This window comes from Biomphalaria glabrata, chromosome 12, assembly GCF_947242115.1.
Source record: "Biomphalaria glabrata chromosome 12, xgBioGlab47.1, whole genome shotgun sequence".
NCBI classification, from domain to species: Eukaryota; Metazoa; Mollusca; class Gastropoda; family Planorbidae; genus Biomphalaria; species Biomphalaria glabrata.
In genome coordinates, this window is record NC_074722.1 from 11388356 (window position 1) to 11413937 (window position 25582).

The 25582-nt window shown below is 34.5% G+C and overlaps 1 protein-coding gene across 2 annotated transcripts; it reads left to right on the forward strand.

Moving 5' to 3' along the window:
• Nucleotides 1–20931, forward strand: LOC106056173 (chitotriosidase-1-like). 2 transcript variants are annotated; one of them, XM_056007308.1, is made up of 11 exons: nucleotides 1–229; nucleotides 784–876; nucleotides 4117–4171; nucleotides 7142–7307; nucleotides 8607–8856; nucleotides 10027–10139; nucleotides 11422–11533; nucleotides 11744–11896; nucleotides 15947–16096; nucleotides 19723–19859; nucleotides 20738–20931. In XM_056007308.1, the coding sequence occupies exons 2-10, from the start codon at nucleotides 835–837 to the stop codon at nucleotides 19849–19851; spliced, it is 1170 nt and encodes a 389-aa protein (XP_055863283.1). In that variant the 5' UTR covers nucleotides 1–229; nucleotides 784–834; the 3' UTR covers nucleotides 19852–19859; nucleotides 20738–20931. The 2 variants fall into 2 exon arrangements, with proteins under 2 accessions (XP_055863283.1, XP_055863284.1); XM_056007309.1 differs by lacking the exon at nucleotides 784–876 and having other exon boundaries at nucleotides 2–229; nucleotides 20738–20930.
• Nucleotides 20932–25582: the final 4651 nt, after the last annotated feature.

Below are 25582 nucleotides of genomic sequence, written 5' to 3' on the forward strand. Positions count from 1 at the left end.
GGTGTAATCGATACAGGAATCGAACAAAATCTCAAAGCCCATGCTAGTTATTGTCATTGTTGTAATCGATTTAAGAGTTGAAAAATCTCAGACCTTCCCCTGTCTGTAATTATCTTTTATGTAATTTTTTATTTTTTTGTGTGTTTTGCTTGTATTATAAACATTTTACTGTGGAGAAACTGAGAACTGATTTTGAAAAGACATCATGTTGTTTTTCGATGGAGAAAAGGTAAAACTCTTTGTTACAAAGCTTATATCAACTCATCTGTCTAGTATAATTGTATTTCTCCCATACATTCATTCTTGGATTCAAATTATACTTCACACAATAATTTATTGTACCCAAAAATGACATGAATCAATAAACAAACCAACCAATTAATTAATGTTAGGTAATGAATATTTTGTTTGGTATCGAATAAAGAAAATAAATGATGCTTATTGAGTGATGTGTCTTAATAGATAAAGTTATTCTGTTTCTTACGGTTTGTATAGGTTTTTTCTCCCACTTCCCATTCTAGGACCAAGTTGAAATTTTGCGTAATTATTCATATTTAATGATAATACATGAATCAATCACATATCAACCAATTAATTATTGTTAATTAAATGTTGTTTTTTTTAATTTAGAAAAGGGAGTTTTAAATGTCCCGTTGTCCCGAGTGTATTTTAATTTTTTTTTCTAAGAAGCTCTAAATCAGTCATCTAACTATGACATTGTCTCTCTTGCCTCAAACTCATTTTGTTGGCTTTCATTTTTTTTCTTCTTTCATTTCACTGCAGCCCTGAGTTGTTGACATTCTGCTGCGAAAAATGTGTATCTTGTAGCATCTAATGTCTGTCCAACTCCATCCGGATAATATAAGGAATCTAATAGTGAGTAGAATAAACGTGAAATGGACACGCTCTCATCCACATGACAAGAAAGACGACGGGTTTTACGGGTTTATCTAGGGGATGACATCATTGGGTTCCCCGCCTCAACAGGCTAATGCAGTAATCAAAGAGCAACAGTAAGCCAAGTTACATAACAAATGAACAGTGAATTCAAACTGAAGAGTGATTAAATGGTCAACGATTGTTAAACAAGAACAATATCTAATACTAGAGCTAAATACAAACAAACAATATTCCGAACCTATACAAATCATGGGTATTGAAATAATGCATCGTTAATTACACAAATAAACACACCTCAAGCACGCACACTCAATTTCGGACATAACGGTCGGTAGCTTCAAATATGCCTACTACAATACGACTTGAGAATCAGTCGAAGCTCTAAGAGCGAGCTCAAGACTACACGCTCCACCATAGCCCCAAGCCTAACACCCTGAAACAAAAGAACCTAGATCTAGAGATGCCGCTACATCAGAGAATGTTTAATTAGCGACACCCATAACAAAATATTAACCTGATTACTACATTTATGTACTTGCGTACCGTTAAAACGGGGAAACAGTGAAACTGAAGCGTAACCAGATTCTACAGCTAGAAAGTTCTACCCGCTACAAGAACAATACGGTAACTAAGCGAGACGTAAACACACACACAATATTCTTGACAACAACACACGCCCAATACAAACTACTTCCAATACCTAAAAACACAACTATTAAACAAGAAAAGAAAACTTCACGCGCAGACGACAAAGACCAACTTTTTATTCTTGGCCTTTTACAACCAAGCAGAATGAGACAACATTTGTTACGGAAGCTGAAAACTGGGTCTATTGAAATTCAACCATGTGGAGTGTCATGAGAGAATACCGACCATGTTTTTCAAGACTGCAATCTCCATCGAGGCCCGAACAAGAAACCGCGCTCTGTTATATGTAAATGTAATTAATTGTCATGCCGATGCACAAGAAGTACCACTTAATCTATGTCGGGAAAGTAGTAATTGCCTCTTAAATCACATTTTCCCCATCTATTTCGTGAGTTGATGGATCATGAATTACTCTAGGGGTGAGAGAAACTAGAAATCCTGCATCTGCCAGATGTGAGAGTTATTCCACGAAGCTAACAATTTAAAGCTTCAGATCAAGACAACATATATTCTCACATTTTCCGAAACCCAGGACAACTGCAACAGCTTCTAGGATTCAAATTAACATTTCCAAATGGACTATTGGATGACCACATTGTCCAAAAAAGCGAGGCCATTCGTTATAGAAGGCCTCAACACTGACCTGCAACGTCGCAACCTGTGGGCAGCGGAGACCAATAGCTCGTTGCCACGTCGTACAGACCTGTGAGGTGACAACAAATCTATTATCCTAAAAATATTGACGTAATACAGAAACTTAAATTCACAAACATTATCATTATGTCATAGGGCAAATAGAAGATGTCAATATTTGATCTTTAACATGGAAAATACGAAATACTTAAGAAAATATCACTCGTTCATAATAACCATTAAAGATTACAGATGCTAAAAAAATAAATATAGCAAAAGATGTATTTAATCTTAATATAAGTGCAAAATGCCACCAACTGACTGATTCATTAATCATGACATCTCTTAAACTATCTGTACGTATACGCATCAAATTTTGTTCACATGTTCCTTTTACCTCGTAGGTAGGCCTACTCACTAAGAACGGTTTTTGACAGATTCGCAACCTGACGACCGCCATTTACGAAAAAAAAGCACGCTCTATCAAACCTTTCTATTTTATTTTTTGGCAGTCTACATATAAAGCATTGAAAAAATATCACTATTTCGTATTTTTAAAGCAATATTTTTCCTTTTTCTAACTCTACTTCTTAAAAAAAATGCCTAACGACATTTCCCTCTTCCTTTTAGAAGCGGTCTAAAAATAATAAAACCAATCCAAATAGCATGAATGAGAAAGATAGAGTCTTTTTTTTTTTTTTTTCGAGAGAGAGAATAATGGTACTTTCTAACAATGTCAAAAACAACAACAAAGCAATAACTAATCCTAATATCTTAAAAATTTATATTTATCAATTGTCATTTTGCTACATTCAAAAGTGGTAAATTAATAAATTAATACACTACAATTATTACAATTAAGTCTACTGATTATCTGCTGTACTGGGATAGGCCTATTCTGACCGACAAAACGGTAGATTTCAATCGCCCGGATCTGCTGTTCATCGATAAAAAAGAAAAAACCGCTACCATTATCGATATCGCTGTACCACTGTCTCATAATTTAAGAAAAACTGAGATAGAAAAACAAAGAAAATATGGGAACCTAGGCTTGGAGATTAAGCGTCTATGGAAATTGTCCAAAATAACAATATACCCCATTGTTATATCAACCGAGGGGATAATAACAACTGACCTCACAGACACCTTCAAGGCCCTTAACATTCCTAGGAACATCTTCGTTGCCTGTCAGAGGGCGGTACTGCTGCAGACCTGCCACATCACCAGAAAATTCCTCAGTGGAAACTGTTAAAGGGACTACGATGAATTTTGTTTCTCTTTAGCGAAACTCGACCCTGGCAGCGCCAGAGAATGACTACTCGTTCATTTCTAACATAATAATAATAATAATAATAATAATAATAATCTTTATTATCCGTAAGGATAAAACCAAATTGATACTTCTTTTTTTTTAGAGAACAAAATACCAAGAGAAATGTAAAAATGGGAAGCGGAAATGTGTACGAAGGACGAACTTTTTGTTGTTGGTGGGGGTGGGGTGGAGGGAGGGATAAGTAAAAGGGCTACTAAAATTAACGGACCAAAATATGAGAACGTGTATATGTTGTGGTGTATTATGAAGCGGGTCTTTCGAAATCAAGTCAAAAGTCTATGTGGGAGAAGTTACAATGCGCAGGTACTAAAAAAATGGGGAGTTCCAGAGAGAGAGAGAGAGAGAGAGAGAGAAGGAAAGAGCGGGCCGTGAAATTTCGTTGTAACGGTTCACTAATTCACGGCTAAAAAAGTATGTTAGGTTGATCATTAAAATGAGGTCCGTTTATTAAAACAAAAAGAAGGAATATTCGGTCATAATAAACAATAAAAAGCCTGGGAACAAATCAACAAGTGTAGCCGGTGCGTACTGCTTCTAATATACAGAAACAAACATAATTTTATGACTATGGTACTTACTACTTTTGTTAATAACTTTTTCAGATGCAAGGTGCAGTGTTTATTGCCATTCTACTTAGTTGGATACAGTTGAGTCAGGGTATGTATTGACAATGTGTATCTGCTACATTCAAGTTCTTGTATTTCAATGATGTTATTTTATAGAACCGGTTTTTCTTCAATGCACCAGGTCCTGCTTGTCTCATTACAAAGCTTACATAAATTAACTCTGTCTGTCTGGTAAAAAGTTTGTACACGATATTTCTCCCATAATCAAGCCCGGATCAAGCTGAAATTTTGCTCACATTTTTCTTATACCTGACAACACAAGAACCAAAAAAAAAAAGAATAGCAATCAGTTAATTAAATATTGGTAATTAATTATTTTGTTAGGAATCGAACAAGAGAAAGAAATTGTGCTTGAATGATGAAGTGATATAAGTTGAATTAGTTCTCTTTATACTTTGCTTTAAAGTTTAAAACTAACAATACATGACTATAAAACCGTCTATTTTTCATAAGGAATTTTCTAGTACAGTTGTTGGTGTGTTGCTTTGAAGAGGCTTGAGGAAGCTAGAGTCCTCGAGTTGAAATCCTAGTTTAACTTTTTAAAATAAGTGCAGTTAAAAAGCGATCACGGTAATATTTACACAGATACGCCCTTCTTTCTCCCCCCCCCTTTTCCAACAGTTCCAGACAAGTGATAGGATCATAGCGTATTAAGAAAGCAAATAGCATACAATTGCGCCTAACAAAAAACATTGGTAAAAAGATTTCTAATCACACATATTTTTTATTTTTAGTCTAGATTAGTGGTCTTCAACCTTTTTTGGTCTACCGCCCCCTTTACGTATTTTTTTCTTTGAAAAAATCCGCCAGCCCTTGAGTTCACTCTTATAATAGTAGATCTACATCTATTACAATAGTATCTAGACTCAAGATCTAAATAGGCCTATATATAGACCTACAAGCAAATGTTTTTATTTAAAAAATGGATTTAGGTCGATTAGCTATTTTCATAGCTCCATGCATACTATTTTTACATTCACACATTCGCTTTACTTATATATAACATTATTATTTTGTTTAATTGTTTCCAAAACACTCACATTCATTGATGTATATTTTTTTCAAATTATTATATCAAATTCAAGTTCAAATTATCTCACCTATATTTAGTCTAATTTAGATAGTTGTCAAGTGATGATATGTCAAAACTGCGCGATATAAAAGTAGTTTATTTGTTTAAACTTACAACTAAAGCAAAGTTCGAATCAAAATTCTTTTTCTAAAAAGCAAAATACCATTCCAAGAGTTAGTTAATAAATAGAAAATATATTTTATAATGAGCCATTTATACTTTTTTCATTGCGACCTTAGATGCACATTTTTTTGTACTAATGCGCGAATCTATGAATGAAACTTGAAAAAGTCTGTTGTCTTTTTAAAAAAACGTGCCCATTCTCAGAGTTTTGCATTTAAAAGTATTTGTTTTTTGTTGTTTTTTTTAAAATCTGCTTGCATAGTTAATGTTAAAAATTAAATGGTTCACTCTTGAAAAGTAGCCATTGCATCAGAACTTTGAATGATGTTCGATTTTCATTTTCTTTTCTAGTTTCTGAGATCTAAACGAGACGGATGGACGGACAGACAGACCACACAAAACTAATAGCGACTATTCCCTTTTCAGGGCCGCTAAAATTAGAACGAAAGTCACGCACCAAAAAAGTGTTCATAAGTGTTTAAATCGGAAAGAATTATTGCTTTGTACTGTAAACATTAAAATATCAGCTTTAAAATGGATAAGAAAAGTTCCCCTTTCAGACCTTGTGGTCCATAGGGCAAATGATGTAAAGGGCATTTGTTTCTGTGGCAAACGGTTTATGAGGGTGTCATGTGGCCAGCAAAACGACCAACCGCCTTTACTTTTCCCCAATTAATGTCAGGAACCCATTAGAGCTCAGGTTAAGTTTTATATTTTATCGTTCAGAGCAAGTGGGATAATTAGTGATCATGACAGAATTTAAGTCATTGGTTAATATGTATGAATGAATGCATTACGCGTAGGACGTAATCATCTTCTTTTTTGAAGTAAAGTCTGTATTATATAAGATAAGATAAGATAAGATGAGTAAATAAATGAATGGTCAGGACCAAAAATTGTATATTGTTTATGTTGTTTGCAGCTTTCTATGTCATAACTCAGTGCATCAAAACGCCTCCGAATATTGCTGGCAGGAATTATTTTTATGTCAGATCCAGGTTTGGTTAAAACAGTAGAATTAGTCCCATTTATAGGTCGCCGCTTTAAAATAAGTTTATCAAAACAATAGATAACTAAACAATCTTCTATTTTCATAGGCACTTCATTAGCAGAGTGGCCAGTATGTTGGCTTGATGAGGCTTGAGCCATGAGCTCGGATTCAGGTCGTTTACTCCATTTTTTAAAATAATCATTTTAAAAAGCGAATACGTTAAAAACCCAGATATCCCTTCCCTTCTACTCCCACCATTTTCCCAACTGATCCAGATAATCTGATAAGTTATGGCTGCCTGGTCGTGCGGTTTGCACGCTGGACTGTCGTTCAGATTTATCGATGGTCCCGGGTTCAAACCCTGCCCGCTCCCATCCCCCGTCGTCCTGCGGGAGGTTTGGACTAGGAAGTAATTATCTTCAACTCTGAAGGAACATCCGAAACATGTAAAACATTTTACAAATATTAGTTTCGTAAAGCTCGAAGAGATGGATAAGTTCACGTATATATACAGCATCTTGCAAACGATAGCCACGCCTACCATGACATCAGGGTCGGCCTTAGACATAAGCAAACTAGGCAGCCACCTAGGGCCTCCGATTGGTGGAGGTCTCCCCCAGGACTCACAACAATTCTTATAGAGAAGAAAATAGCGGAACTTGTGCCCAATGGTATTGTTGGAGTACCCTACATTTTAGAATGCCGGATTTCGCAATCAGCCAGTAACATATATAAATAATTATTTTTTGAAAGTTGATAATTTATTACTGAAATGAATATAATTTATTAATTTCCATTCTTTTGCTTTTTTTAAGGTGGATGTAAAACCGTGTGCCATTTTTATGCATCGAACTATATCACAACTACTTTCCACCCGGAGCATGTTCAACCAAGCTTATGTGAATTCCTTATCATTGGCTACGGTTATGTTGTCAATTCTGAAAATCCGAGAATTGCGATGCATGAAAGAGTTGCTGATTTGTAATGTTGTTTTTTTAAAAATATTTTAATACTTATACTTATGAAAAACAAAAACCGAGAAAAACGTGAAAATATACTTTTTGAAAAAAAAAAAAAGATACCGTCTTTATACAACTTATATTTTTTAAGCACTTCATTGGCAGAGTGGTCAGTATGTCGGCTTTAGGACACTTGAGTTCCCAATTATTTTGGTCTTAATAACGAATGTCAGAATTGGAAAAAAAAAGAAACAATGATACCCCCCCCCCTCTTGTCTGTGTCTGTTTTTTTTGTTGACGCTCCTATGGTCTAGAGGTTGAATTCTCTTTGCAGTACGTTACTGCTAGGTGGGACTATTTTTACCCCCCCCCCCAATCCTTTGTCTGTGTCGACTCTTTTGAAATTGTTAGTGAACATGGGTGTGGCGAGGTGGGGATGGGGCTAGTTGGGGCATGTGAATATTCACCATTGGGTTGGTAATTTGCATATGGGCGAATGACTTATGGATCAGAAAAAATGTTTTTCTAGACATTTCTGTGATCTTTTGAGTGCATAATTTGCTTTTTTTTTCATATTGAAGAGGTATTTTTAGCTTCAAACCCCGCTGTAGGGGGGTTTAAACTCAAAACTGAGTCAAAACCCATTTAACTACTCTCATAACATTTTGAGTGCGTAATTTGCATTTTTTTTATATTGAAGAGGATTTTTTTAGCTTCAACCCCTACTGAAGAGGGGGGGGGGTAATCTCAAAACCCCTTTGGCTACGCTCATAGAATTTTTAGTGTGTACTTTGCTTTTTTTTATTTTGAAGAGGGGATTTATCGTAAAATTTGGAGGGGGTTTTAAAATCAAAATCTTCCTCAACTGTGCTCTTGGAATTTGGGGATTCTCGTTTGCATTTTTAAAAATTTGTTTTATAGAAGAGGGGGATTTAACTGCAAAAACCCCTGGTAGGTGGTTTTAAACTGAAAACCCCCTGGTTGGGGGTTTTAAACTCAAAACCCCATGGGAGGGAGTTTTAAACTCAAAACCCTCTTGGCTGTGCTCGGGCAATTGATAGTGTAGTATTAAAATCACACCTAAATAAACAAAGAGCAAAAAATCAGTCACTAAATCCTATCCCCCTCCCCCGGCAGGAGGGATTTCATTTCGGGTGGGGGGGGGTTTGAAACTTCACCCCCCCCCCCAGGTTACGTCTATGGTGTGACCTATCCATCTCCACTTCTGTAAGATCTCTATATTTTTCGGTCGACTTATCTCTCCATTTTGTCGTACCAATTATCTATTTTTAACAGGTTTCTTTATTTTCTCTTGTATTAGCTTGTCAAGAATAAGCTCTTACAAGAAAGAGAATCCCAATCTTAAAGTTCTGTTGGAAGTTAGAAGCTCGAGATGGAGCTTTGAAGAAACTTTTTATAAAATGTTATCTTCGGCATCATCAAGAGTCAAATTTGCTGACAGTGCTAAGAAGTTTGTGCTTGACAATAAATTCGATGGTATTAATATAAGAGAAGAGACTGTCGATCGACTTTTTAAAAATTTCAAGACAGAATTTCTGTCTCTGATGCAGGTATGTAATGCTGTTTTTCTTCAGTTACTTTTGCAGTTATGTAATGTTTTAGATGTAATCGTTAAACCGTAGATCATTTTCATATAGAAGGATGCTAGGTATCACCTGCAAAGATCGCATCTCGAATGGGGAGATACGAAACGGGATCAGAAACGGCTATTAACCCATAAGGTGCTGAGCTGTTTTACAATTCTGATGTTTAGAGGCGAAACTACCACAAGCGTTTTAAGGGTAAAGCTCTACGTTGATCTGCTGACCACTGTCGATAAACTCAAATCTTTCTAGTCTTTTGAGTGAATCAGCGACTGATTCAGAGTTTCATCTTTTTATAAAGAGCAGTGTTTCTCTTTTTCTCTCATGAAGAACTTCATACGTTTGGTGAATTTAGCGGGGCACTTTACTTATTTTTTTTTTTAAGCTGGATTTTTTTTCATATTTATATTCATTTAAACAATACAAATGGTAAAACTAATTCTAAATATAGCGTTATTATTTCCATTATTTTACAACTAGGCTTATGATACAATAAAAACGAAATTGAATAAAGTTGATTAACTTTGATGACATTGTGTAATTTAAGATCACAACGTGTTATATATCAGGCGTCATATTGTTAAGATGCATTTCTAAAATCTAGTGTGACATCAAGCTGGTTGTAGACTTTGACTTTGTTGCAACATAATAAAAAGAAATTCCTGCAGCACAGAAATAAGTTGTCAGTTAGGCCTACCGTAATCAAATATCGATAGCTTATTATGAAGTAACGTGGTACTCTTCAGACTAATTCGACCACAAATCATTAAATGGTTGATCTTTGCATATTTGTTTTAAATTAGAGTCAGAATCTAGATCAGTTCAAAGGTCATAGTGATATCGTTATAATTTTTTTTACCGTTATCGAGAACTAATAAAATCAGATTTTTTTTCTGCATTTACTTTATAATTAATTCACATGCAGACTTACCCGTTAATTACTCCTACAGTTCGTGGAACACTCATTCAGGCCTCGAGAAACACCAGGGCCCCTTGAAACACAGTTTGAGAGACACAGACATATACAGAGAATTATTGGGATTGCTCGATTATTTTGTTGACATGATCAAATCGTTAACATAGTGAGATCATAGACCTAGGATGTTTCTACTGTGTCTTCTTTTATTGCTTTTAAAGCTTGTGGCTGCAAGGATTAAAGCAGAAAGGAATCTTTATTTGTTTGCATCTTTAGTCGATACCAACAAAGTTCATGAGCTTGATGTCAATAATGATATTCAAGGACTATGTCGGTAAAAGTTTTGTTTTTCTATTTTTTTTTTAAAGTCATTAGTTTTATTATTATTGTTTTTGTTTTTTTTAGTAGCGGCCCCTCAAAAGGGGATTAGCAGCTATTAGTTTTGTGTCGTCTGTTTGTCCGTCCATCCGCTTTATATCTCAGAAAATAGAAAAGAAAAATTCGAGATCATGATATTTTAGACCATTCTGATGCAACGGTTACTTTTTTCTTCTCCAAAAGTGAACCATTTAATTTTTAAATTAACTATGCAAGCAGATTTTTCATAAAAATACACCACTTTTAAATAAAAAATTTCAGGAGAGATAATTTTTTTTCAAAAGGTCACGGACTTCTTAATTAATGTTTTGAGCTCAAGCTTCATCCATAGATTCGCGCATTGGTAGAAAAAATTGCATCAAATTTCACAATGGAAGAAGTATTAATAGCTTGATGTATAAAAAAATAAACTTGTCTTTGCATTTAATTCATTCTGATCTACCAAGTACAAAATCGGTGACCGGTCTTCTCATCCCCGGTCACTTCATCCCCGGCCATGTCATCCTTGGTCACTTCATCCCCGGCCATGTCATCCTTGGTCACTTCATCCCCGGTCATTTCATCCCCAATTAAATAATTTGTCTTATTAATGGTTTCATTATGCTGTTAAGGCTTGGATTTTAAGCCCTTATTTCATCTAATATATGTTAATATGATTATGTAGAATGCTTTTTGATATTTTCGACGTTATTAATGCATTTATTGTGTTTCCCCTTTCACTTTACAATCTTGATGAAAAATCTTGTAATATATTGTAAATCTGAGTGTGTACTTAGCTATCTACATGTCTATGTAAATTTGTTTATTGATATTCACTTTAGATACCAACACTGGTATATTTATGTGGACATCAATACCTGTTTATACTATATTTCGTCATGCTTAGGTTTCTATAGCCTTTTTCTTGAGCCAGTCGCGAGTTGTCCGTAGAGAATGACTTTCGGGATGCGATTGCCCTCCATCCGGCGAACATGCCCAAGCCAGCAAAGGCGGCGTTATCTGAGGAATGTAAAGATGCTGGGAATACCTGGTCGCGCAAGGATCTCAGTATTGCACACACAATTAAAAATTTCACTTAATGATTATTGAGAAAAAGGGAATATGTCAGTGTTAATTTATTACTAAAGTAATCAGCACTACAATAAAATCATTTGTTCTACTGTAGTAAAAAGATTTCTAATTTTCAAAAAGATCTCCCATTTCAAGAGAATGTACAGCTAACTTTACATCTATTCCAGGCTAGCGGATATGGTCATTGTAGAGACATCTTATTTTTATCTAGACCCTGGTGAGAAACATGGACGCACAAGTCGATTATATTCAAAATCTGAAACTGATACAAAATCTGTCGTAAGTTTCACAACAATGTTTTTTTCTAAATTGCATGAAATAAAATGTGTTTTTATTTTTTTACTTTACTGTAGCTTTATTTTTAGATTAAAAATATAAATAGAGCACTATCTAAATGTATCAAAATGCCGTTATCATCTTGCTATTTACTATTTCAAAGAGGTAGCATTTAATTTTTCTATTATTTATTCTTTTATATTTTTTTTTCAGGATTACGTAACTAAATTGGTGCTTTCAAGGGGATGTCCTAAAGAAAAATTAGTAATTTCTGTTTCTACTGGAGTCTGGTGTTACCAAAATCTTGGTAAAGATAGAAAAGGAGAAGAAGAATATCTTAGATGGGCAGTAGTCTCTTATGATAAAGTAAGTATACAATTTAGTTATTGACACTTCTTAAATAACAAAAAACAAAAAGTTAACTGCCTGATTTCTCAAATTTTAGTAACAAATACCAAAAATTTGAAAAGAATACATGTCGTACTCTATCAGTGCGGTGTTACTCTCAGAGAGTAACTTCGCTACCAAATCGCGCAATTTGTATTTCATTTGCCTATTATGATTAAACTTCAATAACCTTCTGTTTGTTATCAGAATATGTTATATTTGGTATTTAAGTATAGGATAATGTACAACACAAATTAAAGTTTAAAAACCCAAAATCAATTTAGTTTACTGGAGGTCAAATCAACGTTGGCATCGTCAATTAGGAGAGAAAGAGTTCACTAAAAATATTAACATTTAAAAACATGACTATCAATCAATTATTTACTAATGATTATAGTATAAAAAAATATGTAAGACTGATATTGAACTATTGTGTGTAATACTTGAGTAATTCTACATGCCTTGAGAGCTTACACAACTGTCAGGACTGAGTTCTGGTCAGCCTGGGTCTCCTGTTTACTGTAGAGGAGAAGGGGGGCAATTCAGGTTGTTGATTTCAAAACTGTTATTGTTTTGGGTTGTTTTTATTTGGTGAGATGTTTTGTAAAACACAATGTAACTCATGATAAGCAGTGTGTTTTGTTCCTAGTCCAGGACAGTTGGATTTTTTGGATATATATAGTCTAAGTGTGGACTCTAACTATTTTTTCTGTATTATAGTGAAAATAATGTAATTAAACATGTTATATGTCGGTATAGTGGCATTCTGAATCTTATTTTATCGTTGTATGTGTCATTATGGTATTGTCCAGGACTTGGGTACATTTAGCATGAAAATGAGTCTTGACAACAACCTTACCTCATATGTGATTACGTACAATCCACAGCCAACACAGAGAAAGCGATAGAATTTATACATGTCTTGAGAGCTTACACAACCTTACCTCATATGTGATTACGTACAATCCACAGCCAACACAGAGAAAGCGATAGAATTTATACATGTCTTGAGAGCTTACACAACCTTACCTCATATGTGGTTACGTACAATCCACAGCCAACACAGAGAAAGCGATAGAATTTATACATGTCTTGAGAGCTTACACAACCTTACCTCATATGTGGTTACGTACAATCCACAGCCAACACAGAGAAAGCGATAGAATTTATACATGTCTTGAGAGCTTACACAACCTTACCTCATATGTGGTTACGTACAATCCACAGCCAACACAGAGAAAGCGATAGAATTTATACATGTCTTGAGAGCTTACACAACCTTACCTCATATGTGGTTACGTACAATCCACAGCCAACACAGAGAAAGCGATAGAATTTATACATGTCTTGAGAGCTTACACAACCTTACCTCATATGTGGTTACGTACAATCCACAGCCAACACAGAGAAAGCGATAGAATTTATACATGTCTTGAGAGCTTACACAACCTTACCTCATATGTGGTTACGTACAATCCACAGCCAACACAGAGAAAGCGATAGAATTTATACATAAGACGGAAACAGTCTTGGCTCTGTTCGACTAGTTTTGGGAGGAATCAATCATCTGTCGTTGGCTAAACACTTGCCAACATATAGTCAATTAACTTATTGACGTACAAGACAAATTTGCTGCTACAGGGGTGAACGACTGTATAGAAAATACAATAAACATGCATATATGTAACCTTTTACTTGGTCCGGCTGAGTTTCATATATGCAAGGCAAGATGGAACAGAAAGTTGGACCACACAATGATCCACCCAAGACCCACATACTAAAATTCTAACCCTAATAGGATCCTAATCCTAACTAAACTCTATCCAGTTGTTGTCTGATGACGAAAGCTAGAAAGTTCTGTCAAGGAAATCGATCGGGACATGTTTGCAAACGATTGCCTTGATATTAACTCTTTCTCTCCTAATGGACGATGCCAACGTTGAGTTCACCCCCATTAAACTAAATTGATTTTGGATTTATGAACTTTAATTTGTGTTGCGGAAAAACAACATGTATTCTCCTATAAATTCCATACCAAATATAACATTTTCTGAGCACAAAGAAAAAAAAGGGTCATGGAAGTTTAATCATAACAGGATAGTAAACTACAAATGTGCATAATGAATAATACTGTCGAAACAAGGAAAATAGTTACAGAGAGAAAGAGTTAATTAACCTACCACAACCGTCAGATCTTAATAACCTCTTATTTCCAGTTCTGTGCCAAAATGTGATAATGCTCATGAAGAAAATTAAACATTCCTAACATTAAGGTTATTCGTCGTCACAGAGACTTACGTAAATACACATCGTATCAAACGCTGGTTGTGTGTGTGTGTGTTTGTGTATTGGTACTGCTAATATTATCAAGCGCTGGTTGTGTGTGTGTTTGTGTATTGGTACTTTTAATATTATCAAGCGCTTGATGTGTGTGTGTTTTTATTGGTACTGCTATAGTAATAATGCTGTAGAGAACAAATGGCTATCAAAACGAATTTCTTTTTTTTTCGAACCAAGAAAGTTTTCCAATATTATAACTGCATTGAGCCGATCTAAGCAGATTTTAACAAAGTGACAAATTTTAGCACTAATATTGACATTAAATAACATCACATTATTTTGATAGTCACTAATAAGAACTGCAAACAAAAACTGTCATGAGACTTAATATTGCCATTGTCCTCAATAGTCCTCAGAGACAGAGAGTTATAGGCTTCAACAGTTCTCACATTAGTATGAACTTCAACCTGCCCCACACAGTTAAAGATTTCAATAGTCTTCACACTTTTGTAGACTTCAGTAGTCCTCACACTGTTATAGGCTTTAACCATTTTTACACTAATATGAACACTTCCCAAACATTTATAGATTTCAATAGTTCTCACTGTACTATAGACTTTAACCCTACTCACGCTCTCCCATTAGTCGCTCTTTCCACACTAATATTTTGTATTACATTATTAGTGTACATACTCCTTGCGTTTTTGGTCTTTTAGACATCTACTTACTATCACTTCGTCTTGAAACAGTGTTTTCTTTTCTTATTTTTCTTGTTATTATTTCATTTATATATATATATATATATATATATATATATATATATATATATATATATATATATATATATATATATATATATATATATACACACACACACAGTGCTATTTTGTGACGGTACGCACAGGTACAGCGCACTGGCACCTTTTTAATGTGGGGAAAACATTATTACTGTTCTTATATTTTTACGTTTATTATTATATTATATATATATATATATGAGTGATTTCTAGTTCCTGAATTAAAGTTTTTGTATTTTGAATTAAATAATCTTCAATATTTGAATATCTAAAGATATTTACATTTGAATCACAGGCATAAGGATGTTCTCTATTTGAGTGTTTAAAATAAATATCAAAGATATAAATCTTCTATAAATAAAGTACTAAATTGAGCATTGTCTGATAAAAAGAATCATATAGTAGTCTCAAATCAACTTTCACATTTATCACTCAAAAGCAACACACCTTCGAGCTCTGAGGACCTTGTGATATGTACATATAGTTTTAGAGATTTAGTTTGCGTTTCCTAATCGTGGCAGGTTAACATTGCTGCTGTGGACTGTCAGTTCTGGCCATTTGTTCAGGTTTGGTTCCTTCATCTGAGACGATAAATAAAATCTAAATCTGGGCAATGCTTTAGAGATATTAGGGTACCCATTGTAGGAGCACCGCTCCTGAATTGACTTGATTAGTAACACCAGATTCTGCCCCGTTTCAAGACGAAACCAAAGCTAGTGACTCATCTGGGCGCATCCATAGTCTTCCAGGACAGAAGGAGCCATAACATTGTGGGTGTTGCGTATTCTTTTTCGGAATGCATGACAAGTTTCTTTTGTGTGTGTGTGTGTGTGGGGGGGTGGTGGAGGGTAGGTGGGGATCAAGCTGTTATGATTTTTAGAAGCGAATATTTTCAAATATAATTTTTACATTATAATATTAACAATAATTAATTTGTATTCTTTTTTTCCAGCTCTGTCCATTCTTAAATACAGGGGTTAAAGTTCAAAGACTTAGTGACAACGGTCCTTATGTAATGGGAGAAAAACTTGACTATCTTAATCCTGTCTTTGATGGAGATTTCATATATTACTACGAAGACGATATCAGTCTTAAAGCAAAGGTAAAGATTGTTTGCTCATTCCAATGATTTTACTTTCAAACTAAACTATAATCCTAACTCTTTCCCAACAACACAGTTTTTGGCCCTCCTATCTTCCAGTGAAAAGGTGGACCCTACGCTGACACAAACATAACACACTTCTGAGTCCATTGAATTGAAAAAGGTTTCAAAGGTTGTTATGTCTTATATTTTGCTGTTTGTATTTCTACAGGCATAGACCAAGATGAAGATGTCTAATTTATTAGCTGCACTTTGCTATCTTTATCTTGCTATCTGGTCCGGTTGAATTGTTAGTTAATAGAGCTAGTTGTCTAAAACTTTAATAGAGTCTGCAAATTTTATCTGAAATGAGATATTCTAGATTATTTTTATAGTTGTATTTAGATTTCTTTAATATATGGGTTTTACTAAGTCACTAAATTAGCTTATTTTTAGCGTGAAGTCTACAATGTTTATTTAAGTTCCTTTATTAAGTTTAGTTAAGCTAATTTAGTGTAGCTTAATTTATTGATAATATTTATTAGGCCAATAGTAATTGTTTGTATGGGTAGTAAGTTGGGTATAGTCATTGTTTGTATGGGTAGTAAGTTGGGTATAGTCATTGTTTGTATGGGTAGTAAGTTGGGTATAGTCATTGTTTGTATGGGTAGTAAGTTGGGTATAGTCATTGTTTGTATGGGTAGTAGGTTGGGTATAGTAATTGTTTGTATGGGTAGTAAGTTGGGTATAGTCATTGTTTGTATGGGTAGTAAGTTGGGTATAGTCATTGTTTGTATGGGTAGTAGGTTGGGTATAGTCATTGTTTGTATGGGTAGTAGGTTGGGTATAGTCATTGTTTGTATGGGTAGTAGGTTGGGTATAGTCATTGTTTGTATGGGTAGTAGGTTGGGTATAGTCATTGTTTGTATGGGTAGTAGGTTGGGTATAGTCATTGTTTGTATGGGTAGTAGGTTGGGTATAGTCATTGTTTGTATGGGTAGTAGGTTGGGTATAGTCATTGTTTGTATGGGTAGTAGGTTGGGTATAGTCATTGTTTGTATGGGTAGTAGGTTGGGTATAGTAATTGTTTGTATGGGTAGTAAGTTGGGTATAGTCATTGTTTGTATGGGTAGTAGGTTGGGTATAGTCATTGTTTGTATGGGTAGTAGGTTGGGTATAGTATTTGTTTGTATGGGTAGTAGGTTGGGTATAGTATTTGTTTGTATGGGTAGTAGGTTGGGTATAGTCATTGTTTGTATGGGTAGTAGGTTGGGTATAGTCATTGTTTGTATGGGTAGTAGGTTGGGTATAGTATTTGTTTGTATGGGTAGTAGGTTGGGTATAGTCATTTTGATAAATGAGTGAAGAGTAGAACATAAGTTATCTCAATTTTACCCAGTTTTTCTTTTTTTTTTTATACCTCAGCTTTTTAGCTTTTGACTTCAATTGTTGAGTTGTTTACATTCTAGGAATCCTTGGGCCTTTGCCTCTTTTCTTTGCCTCTTTTTTTTGGTTATTGACCTCTTTATTGGGCTTTTGTTTTCTTTTCTTTTTTTTAACCAAAAGATGCATATTTTATTAGTAACCGTACAAATGAAATAGTTACATTTTAAAATACAATGATTGCAAACATGGCAATGCCAATAATTAAATTTAGTTTGTCATAATATTTTAACGTTTTAAATTGCTTTGTATATGACGTTATTTTTTTCCAAAAGCTTATAATGAATATTTTTGAAATTTAAGGTTCTTAAAATATATGTGGTGACAATGTCAACAACAGGTAATTAAATAGAAACAATCAAAAAGTGAAAGTAGAAACTTAAATGATATTAAAACATTTTAAACATCGTACTCACATTTTTTTCCACTTTGTCTACATTGCTTATGATTGTTTCCCTTGTGCTTTGCTACATTACCCCAGTTCTTTATATTAACTTCCATCAAACGTACATACACATCTATGTGTGTACACACTTATGCGAACATAGGCATTTAAACATTTGTATTGTTTCTTTTGTTGTCTCCCTTTTTTTTAAACAATTTTTGATTTCCCTTGAGATTTGGAAAAACTACTTCCTCATCATCAAGGTGGAAATCCTGTCTGCTAGAGTCAGTATATCGGGAGTTTCTGTTCAGAGACAATTTCTCTGTGGCTTTTTTTTTTTTTTTGGTCACAGGGGCCAATTAGAGTCGTACTGGAAGTTATTTTATATGTATCTATATATCTGTATATATATATATATATATATATATACTTTTTTTTCCTTGAATATTTTCCCCCCTTTTTTGTTATTTTCCCACTTCTCCACTTTAATATATTATTTCTCTGTAGACTGCACAAGCATGCGCAATATTGACAATGGTGGTGGAGAATTTTTTTTTTTAACAATAGTAAAAACTTTGACATATGTAAAAAAAAAACAAAAACAATTTGATGTAGAAGCTTGTTGAGATATGAGGTTATGTTGATGCCAATATTAGAACAACAGAAGAAAACAATGTCTGTATAGAAATTAAACGTCTGCAGGGTAGTAAGAAATAATATACTTGTATGTAGACTGCACAGGTATGCACAATACGGATAGTGGTGGTATTTTTGCAATATTCGTAAAGAAATCACTATGGACATAATTGTTAAAAAGTACAAATTTAGACAAGGTTTTTCATTTTAATATTTACTTTTAATTTGCATTGCTCGCATTACTTATTTACTTTAAATACCACAAGGGTTATGTTTTTCCCAATCAACTTATGTTCGCTTTCTATCGATCCAATTGTAAACTGGGTAAAATTTAGATTTTTCTTTTGCGCCTCTAAGTGGGAGAATAGTGATAGATGAGTCAATCAATCAGCCAGGACTACTATTCTTATAGCACGAGAAAAAGGCACATACCACGTCACATAAAATAAACAATGTTCAAAATTACAGTCATTTCAGGATATGGCCAGCCAGTTCGCAAAAATAGCATGCGACGATTAGTAATATAGCCGTAGTGGCTACAATGGAAAAGGCAAATATTTTTAGTTTTATTATAAGATAAATTGAAACATTGCTTAATTTTAATCCAATTGAAACCATAGGATGTAATAAAACACGACTAGCTAAAATAAAAACAAATAAAGATTCTAGACCTGATGGTATTCCGTGTATATTTCTCACAAAAACAACAACAGCCAGCTAGCACCAAAGTTCAGAATACTTATTTCAGGTATCGCATAATGTTAAGAGCAGACGAGACTCTTAATGATACACCAAAACAGAACCATAAACTGTAGAGTATAAGTACTTTAATCTCGGTTCAAAGAGTACTACAATGTCAATAATGACCTCGTTTACATCACTTCATTTTCCCATCTCCTTCTCTTCCTCTTACAACACACATTAGCTCCACTCCACATTCACACTACGCTGCGTACATAACACTTAATCAAAGTAGAGCAGCAAGAGACATGAAACAAGTTTGTCCCCATAATTTTTTTTACAAGAAAAACACCTATCGATCCAGAAAACTACGGACCAGGATCATTTACCTAATAAGTTCATCACACAGTGTAAAACCATTTGACCTCCTCCCGGCATTTACAATGAATGCAATTTTTAACTAGTAAGTACCTATTTACTTATATATTATTTGAATCACTAGATTGACTACGCCAAACAAAAAGGTCTTGCTGGAATCATGTTCTGGGATATTTGGTACGATGATTTTAAGGGATCATGTAATCGTGGAAAATTTCCATTCTTAAATTTAATTCATAGAGAATGCAGTTAAATTATAAGGTAAACATTTCTTGTTTTCATGCTGTCGCTCACTTTCCCTCTCCCTCTCCCTCTCTTCTATTCATACAGTATACAGATTTCGTTTTAATTTTGTAATATAAAAATCAATAATTATTTTTTTCATTTTCTTTTCTTCTTGTTTCGGCCTGGAACACCAAATACTTGAACAAGAAACTGAAGTGATGGTATAAGCTGAATAAGTCCCAATTATAGGTCACCGCTTTAAACTGAAAAAAAAACAACTATACAATCTGCTCTAGTCATATGTACCCCAATGGCAGAGCGGTTAGCACGTCTACCCGAAAAGGCGTGAGCCACAGGTTCGAATCCAGGTTGTCCCCCTCCCCTTTTTTTTAAAAATTGCTTTTAAAAACCAATTACGGTAAAATCCACCCAGATATTCCTTTCTCTCCCCCCCCCCCCCAAACTGGTTCAGACACGTGATAGGATCATAGCGTATTGAGAAAGCTAAAAGCATGAAATCGTGCTTATATCACCACCATTTCTTTCCCTTGTTCAAGATACGAAACAAAATATTTGTTTTACCAATAGTTAATTAACTATTGATTTAAATACATGACTGATCTAAACTAATTGGTACAATTACACTTCGTATAAGCATTGTTTTAGTGTGCGCTGGTGTGTGTTTGGGGTAGTATTTAAACAATTGAAGAGTTCAGTGATTTAATTCTTATAGGAAACTTAAATCTAGAAATCGATTAACGTATATTGTTTATTTCCTTTATTCGCTTGAAATACAAAAGCGATTTCCATATTTTTTACATTGTAACCAAATATTCACTCTATATGTTTTATCTTAAGATGATCTTATAATGGATTATAACATATATACATATGCATATATATTATATCTGTAGGTAAATGGTTGAAAAAGAAAAGACGAATCTGAGATCAGTACCATTTCAAAATTAGCTGTTTTTCGTTGAAGTCCACAATATATACACAATATATATATATATATATACATATTTTAAAAAGATTTTTCTTATGTTTATCTTTCCTTTACTTTAGCTGTGTTTCTTTAATGATTCTAGTATTTGTCAATCTAATTATGGATGAAATAAAAACATATTAGAAGACTACTGTTTTTAAAGCTTATTTCAGCTCTCTCTGATTGTCTTGTAAAAACGTTTGTACAAGTTATTTCTTCCACAACCAATCTTGGATCAAACTGAAATTTTACACTTGACAATACAAGAATAAATTTTAAAAAATTAACAATCTAGTTAGTTACATATTAATTAAGTTGAACTATCCCCTTTATACTTTTTATGTCGCCGCTTTAAAGTTAATAAGTAGTAACTATAAATTCATCGATTTTCATAAGCTGGAACAATGATTAGAATGTTGGCTTGAGGATGCTTGATCCCTCTAGTTCATATTTAGATCGTTGAACTTTAAAATAAAAAAAAATGCATTTAAATGCGATCACGGTAACATTAACACAGATACCCCCCCTTTTTTTTTTTTAGAAGTACTGTTCTAATCTCCTCCAAATAAATCAGTCACAGAACTAGTGTGACCTAGGATTAGGTCGTAAGACCAGTGGCCTCTCTCAAGATAGTCCAGTGATACTTAGTGGTCACGAATTATATTACCTATGCTATTAATTATGGCCTCTAGATATATAACTATATTATCTATGCTAGATGTATAACTTTATTACCAACGCTATCAATTATAGCCTCTAGATATATAACTTACTGCGACATAAAATAATGCACTTCACATTGTTGCAGTTAAGCACACATTATGTAGGGCTTTATTTACAGACAAAGAAACAACGTAAGGTCATTATAAATATCGAAATAAAAGTTTTATACTTATAAGCCCATAAAATATAAAAAAATGAAAATACAAAATAGTAGGACAAGTACAGGTCATAAAATTAAACGACGATCCTCACTGAGACACGCTACTTCTTAAAAATAAAACTTGACACTCCTCTTGAGTAACACATTACACAAATAATGATGTCAAAAGAGTTCAAAATAATGTACACTGGTTAGATCAACGTCTCAAGAGAAGTGGCAATTGAAGTAATGAACCAAGGAAGTAACTAATAAAACAACAGATGGTTGTGTTGTATTAGCATTTCGTGGTTACTAAGAAGCAGTTTGGACTTGACCCAGAGCTCCAGTCATTTGAATAAATTGTCAACCTAGTATAATTTTGGAGTAAGCCCTGGTGAATGAAGCTGCCACAATGAAGACTCTAAATGGCCTGAAACACCACATGATTAGCAGTTCTTCAAATACCCTCTGATTGCTGTTATGTTATTTTTCCTACCAGGTAAGATGTTCAGCTTTCAGTTGGTCAGAAAGATAACCTGGGCAATAGATGCCGCAGGAGTGGTAAGTTTGTTTTCAAGGTTTTGTTGCCATCTTTAGATGGTTATCTTAACTAACAACTCCTCTTGCTTGGAGAGTTCCGACAATCGGTACTAAACTTGTTTTATTGGCATTACAATCTGACTGTGGTGGTCTGAGAGGTGCTAAGCTTATCCTCTCCGCATCTAATGGTGCATCATGGATGACCATGAAGCTATTATCTGGATGTTTATGTAGCTTTTAAGTGAGACATCCATACATGGTTCTTGCAGGTCTCTCTCAGTCTGGTTCACAAACCAAACCTAGTGGCTACAGTTTGAAATATCTTGGGTTAGAGTGAGTAGGTGAGTATGACTCTCCACTAAGTTTGGAATCACTCCTTTGATCTCGTTAGGTTGTCAGCAAGATGTGAGTCAATGTTGTCTGGATACGTTTAACCATGACTATTGTCTGGATAAGTTTAACCATGACTATTATCTGGATACGTTTAACCATGACTATTATCTGGATACGTTTAACCATGACTATTGTCTGGATACGTTTAACCATGACTATTGTCTGGATACGTTTAACCATGACTATTATCTGGATACGTTTAACCATGACTATTGTCTGGATACGTTTAACCATGACTATTGTCTGAAGCTGTTGCATGCTTTATGTCATTTTTACTTGCCAGTCTGGTCTAGGGTCTATTATGCTCTACTATTCACTCATTTAACAATTATTATACCTAACCTACTAACCATACACACAATTTCCTTACAATTAACCTGGTAAATATTATCTATCAATTAAGTACACTAAATTAGCTAAACTAAACTAAATAAAAAAAAGTAAAATAAAAAAATGTTGACTTCACGCGAGAAACTAGCTTATTTTGGTGACTTTTTCAAACCTATATTTTTAGATACAATTTGTAGTCTATTAGAATAAAGTTTTAGACAATTAGCTCTAACTAACTAACTATTCAACTAGACCAGACAGCAAGCAAATTGCAGCAAATAAATTAGACATCTTCATCTTGGTTCATACCTTTAAAAATAAAAACAGTAAAATATAAGACATGACATAAAACAACTAATAAATTAACTCATTCTACCCAGGCGATACTCTTATGTAAATAATACTAGACAGTTGGATTAACTTTTCAGAATGAAGTATAATAAAACAAAATCTACACAATTAAACAGAAATGAATAAAGTCGCATTATATATTTAACCGTAAATTGTTTTCTTCCACGCAATTTTATTCATCTGTGATATTTCGTATCTAAAATACGGTAACGCTATTGATAAAAGGTCATGAATTTATTTTGAGCTAGCCAAAGGATATGATGCAGTGTCACTATTTATGTTATCTTATAAAAATACAGACGTTACTTCAATACGTCCTACGCGTGTTCCTAGGTCAATTTATTCATTGGCCTCCTTCAGTCGTGAAACGACTATGGTTCATCTCAAACACTTTTTCATATGGCTGTGGAGCCCTATTTTGGAGAGACACTCCCGTTCACATGTATTGCATGTCAAGGCGGCTTTCGCTTTTGTGGTAGAGGAGCTGCCCATTTTCCGTGTGGAATGCTTTTCTTCAAGAATCGAGCTTCGGGGCCCGACAAATGAAGTGGGAAGCTTGTAAAGCTATAAAGGGAACAGATACCTTCTATATTCTCAGCTATATTCAACAAGTCCTGGCTAACTCACTAAATACCATTTGGAAGACATCAAAATTAGCATCAATAATAATAATAATAATAATAATAATAATTATCATTATTATAGCTTTTATATAGCGCTACTTTCATGCTTTTAGCCCCCCTCATAATTAGATAAGACAAGTCAAGTTTAAGCCTCTCGACCACGCTTCCTCAATACCAAAATAAAGTAAATAATTATTTGCTTCTAACAACAACGTACTGTTAACATTGGAGGAAGAAGAATCACTAACTTGCGCTTCGGAGATGACATTGATGGCCTAGCAGGGACAGAAGAAGAACTAGCTGACCTGGTGATGCGCATTGACAAGACTTCCGCAGCATATGGCATGCAAATAAATGCCGAAAAAACCCAAATAATGACTAATAGCCAGCCAACAGGGCTTTAAAAGGGGCATCAGTATTGGAGGTGAAAAGCTGAATAGTGTTAACAGGTTCAAATACCTCGGAGTTATTGTCTCAGATGAGGGAACAAAACCCGAACTGCTGGCTCGAATGACACGGTCCACAGCAGTCCTTTCAAAACTGAAAATAATTTGGAAAGACAAGGCCCTCGGCACCAAAATCAGACTGATGCGCACCCTGGTCATGGCCACATTTTTATATGCTTGTGAGTCTTGGACGCTGACTGCAGAACTAGAGAGGAGGATCCTAGCAATGGAATTGAGATGCTACAGAAGGATCCTAGGCATCACTTTTAAAGACCGTATCACAAACCAAGAGATTAGAGACAGGGTTTCTGCACCGATAAGACCCCATGATGACCTGCTAACTATTGTAAAGAAACGCAAGCTTAAAATATATGGCCATATTACCTGATCCACGGGGCTCGCATATACCTTCCTTCAGGGAACAGTACCAGGAAAAGAAAAAGAGGCAGACAGAGAAAGCGATGTAAGGAGAACGTAAAAGAATGGTCCATTGATAAAGGTTTTAAACAAGGCGAAAAACATGGAGGAATAGAGAAAGACGGTCGACAAATCTTGCTTGGTGCCCCAACGGTCCAACAGACTAAGGGTTAGGTAAAGGTAACAAGTTATGTCCCGTTTCACTAACATCAATCCAAATGAAGTGATTGGAAAAAAAAATTCTGAAACAGCTATTGAAAGAAGTAGAAATGCGTCTCGATCCTAATCAGTTTCATTTTAAGTACCGAAGATACAAAACTACTTATGCTGGGTGCTCTGCACTGGCGGATCCAGAACTTCGGAGTGGGGGGGGGGCGATTTTTTTTCCAAACCCTAACCCTAACCCTAAGCAATAAACGCGCTTACAGTATATATATATATATATATAACTCTCAAAGTTATGCATATATTAGAATGTTTAAAAAAGCAGTGTTTCTCAACCTTCGGCGAAAAAACAGACAAAAACAGCAACGTTAAGGCCTTTCTCTTGACAGCTAGGGGGTCTGGGGGAGCGCTGTAAGCTCCCCCAGTGGGGATCGTTTTTTTGCTTTCTTCACTGCAGAACCGCATTCTCCTGACATCCACAGCTCATTATTTATCCTATTCAATAAAAAGGATCTTTTGAATAATGTTTTACTTGAAAATATTCTAATATGACTTTATAGGCCCTTACTACCGAATACAACCGATTTGTTCCTTGAAAAAATTAGATACCTCACATATTATTTCGATTCAGGCTTTGAGGATCG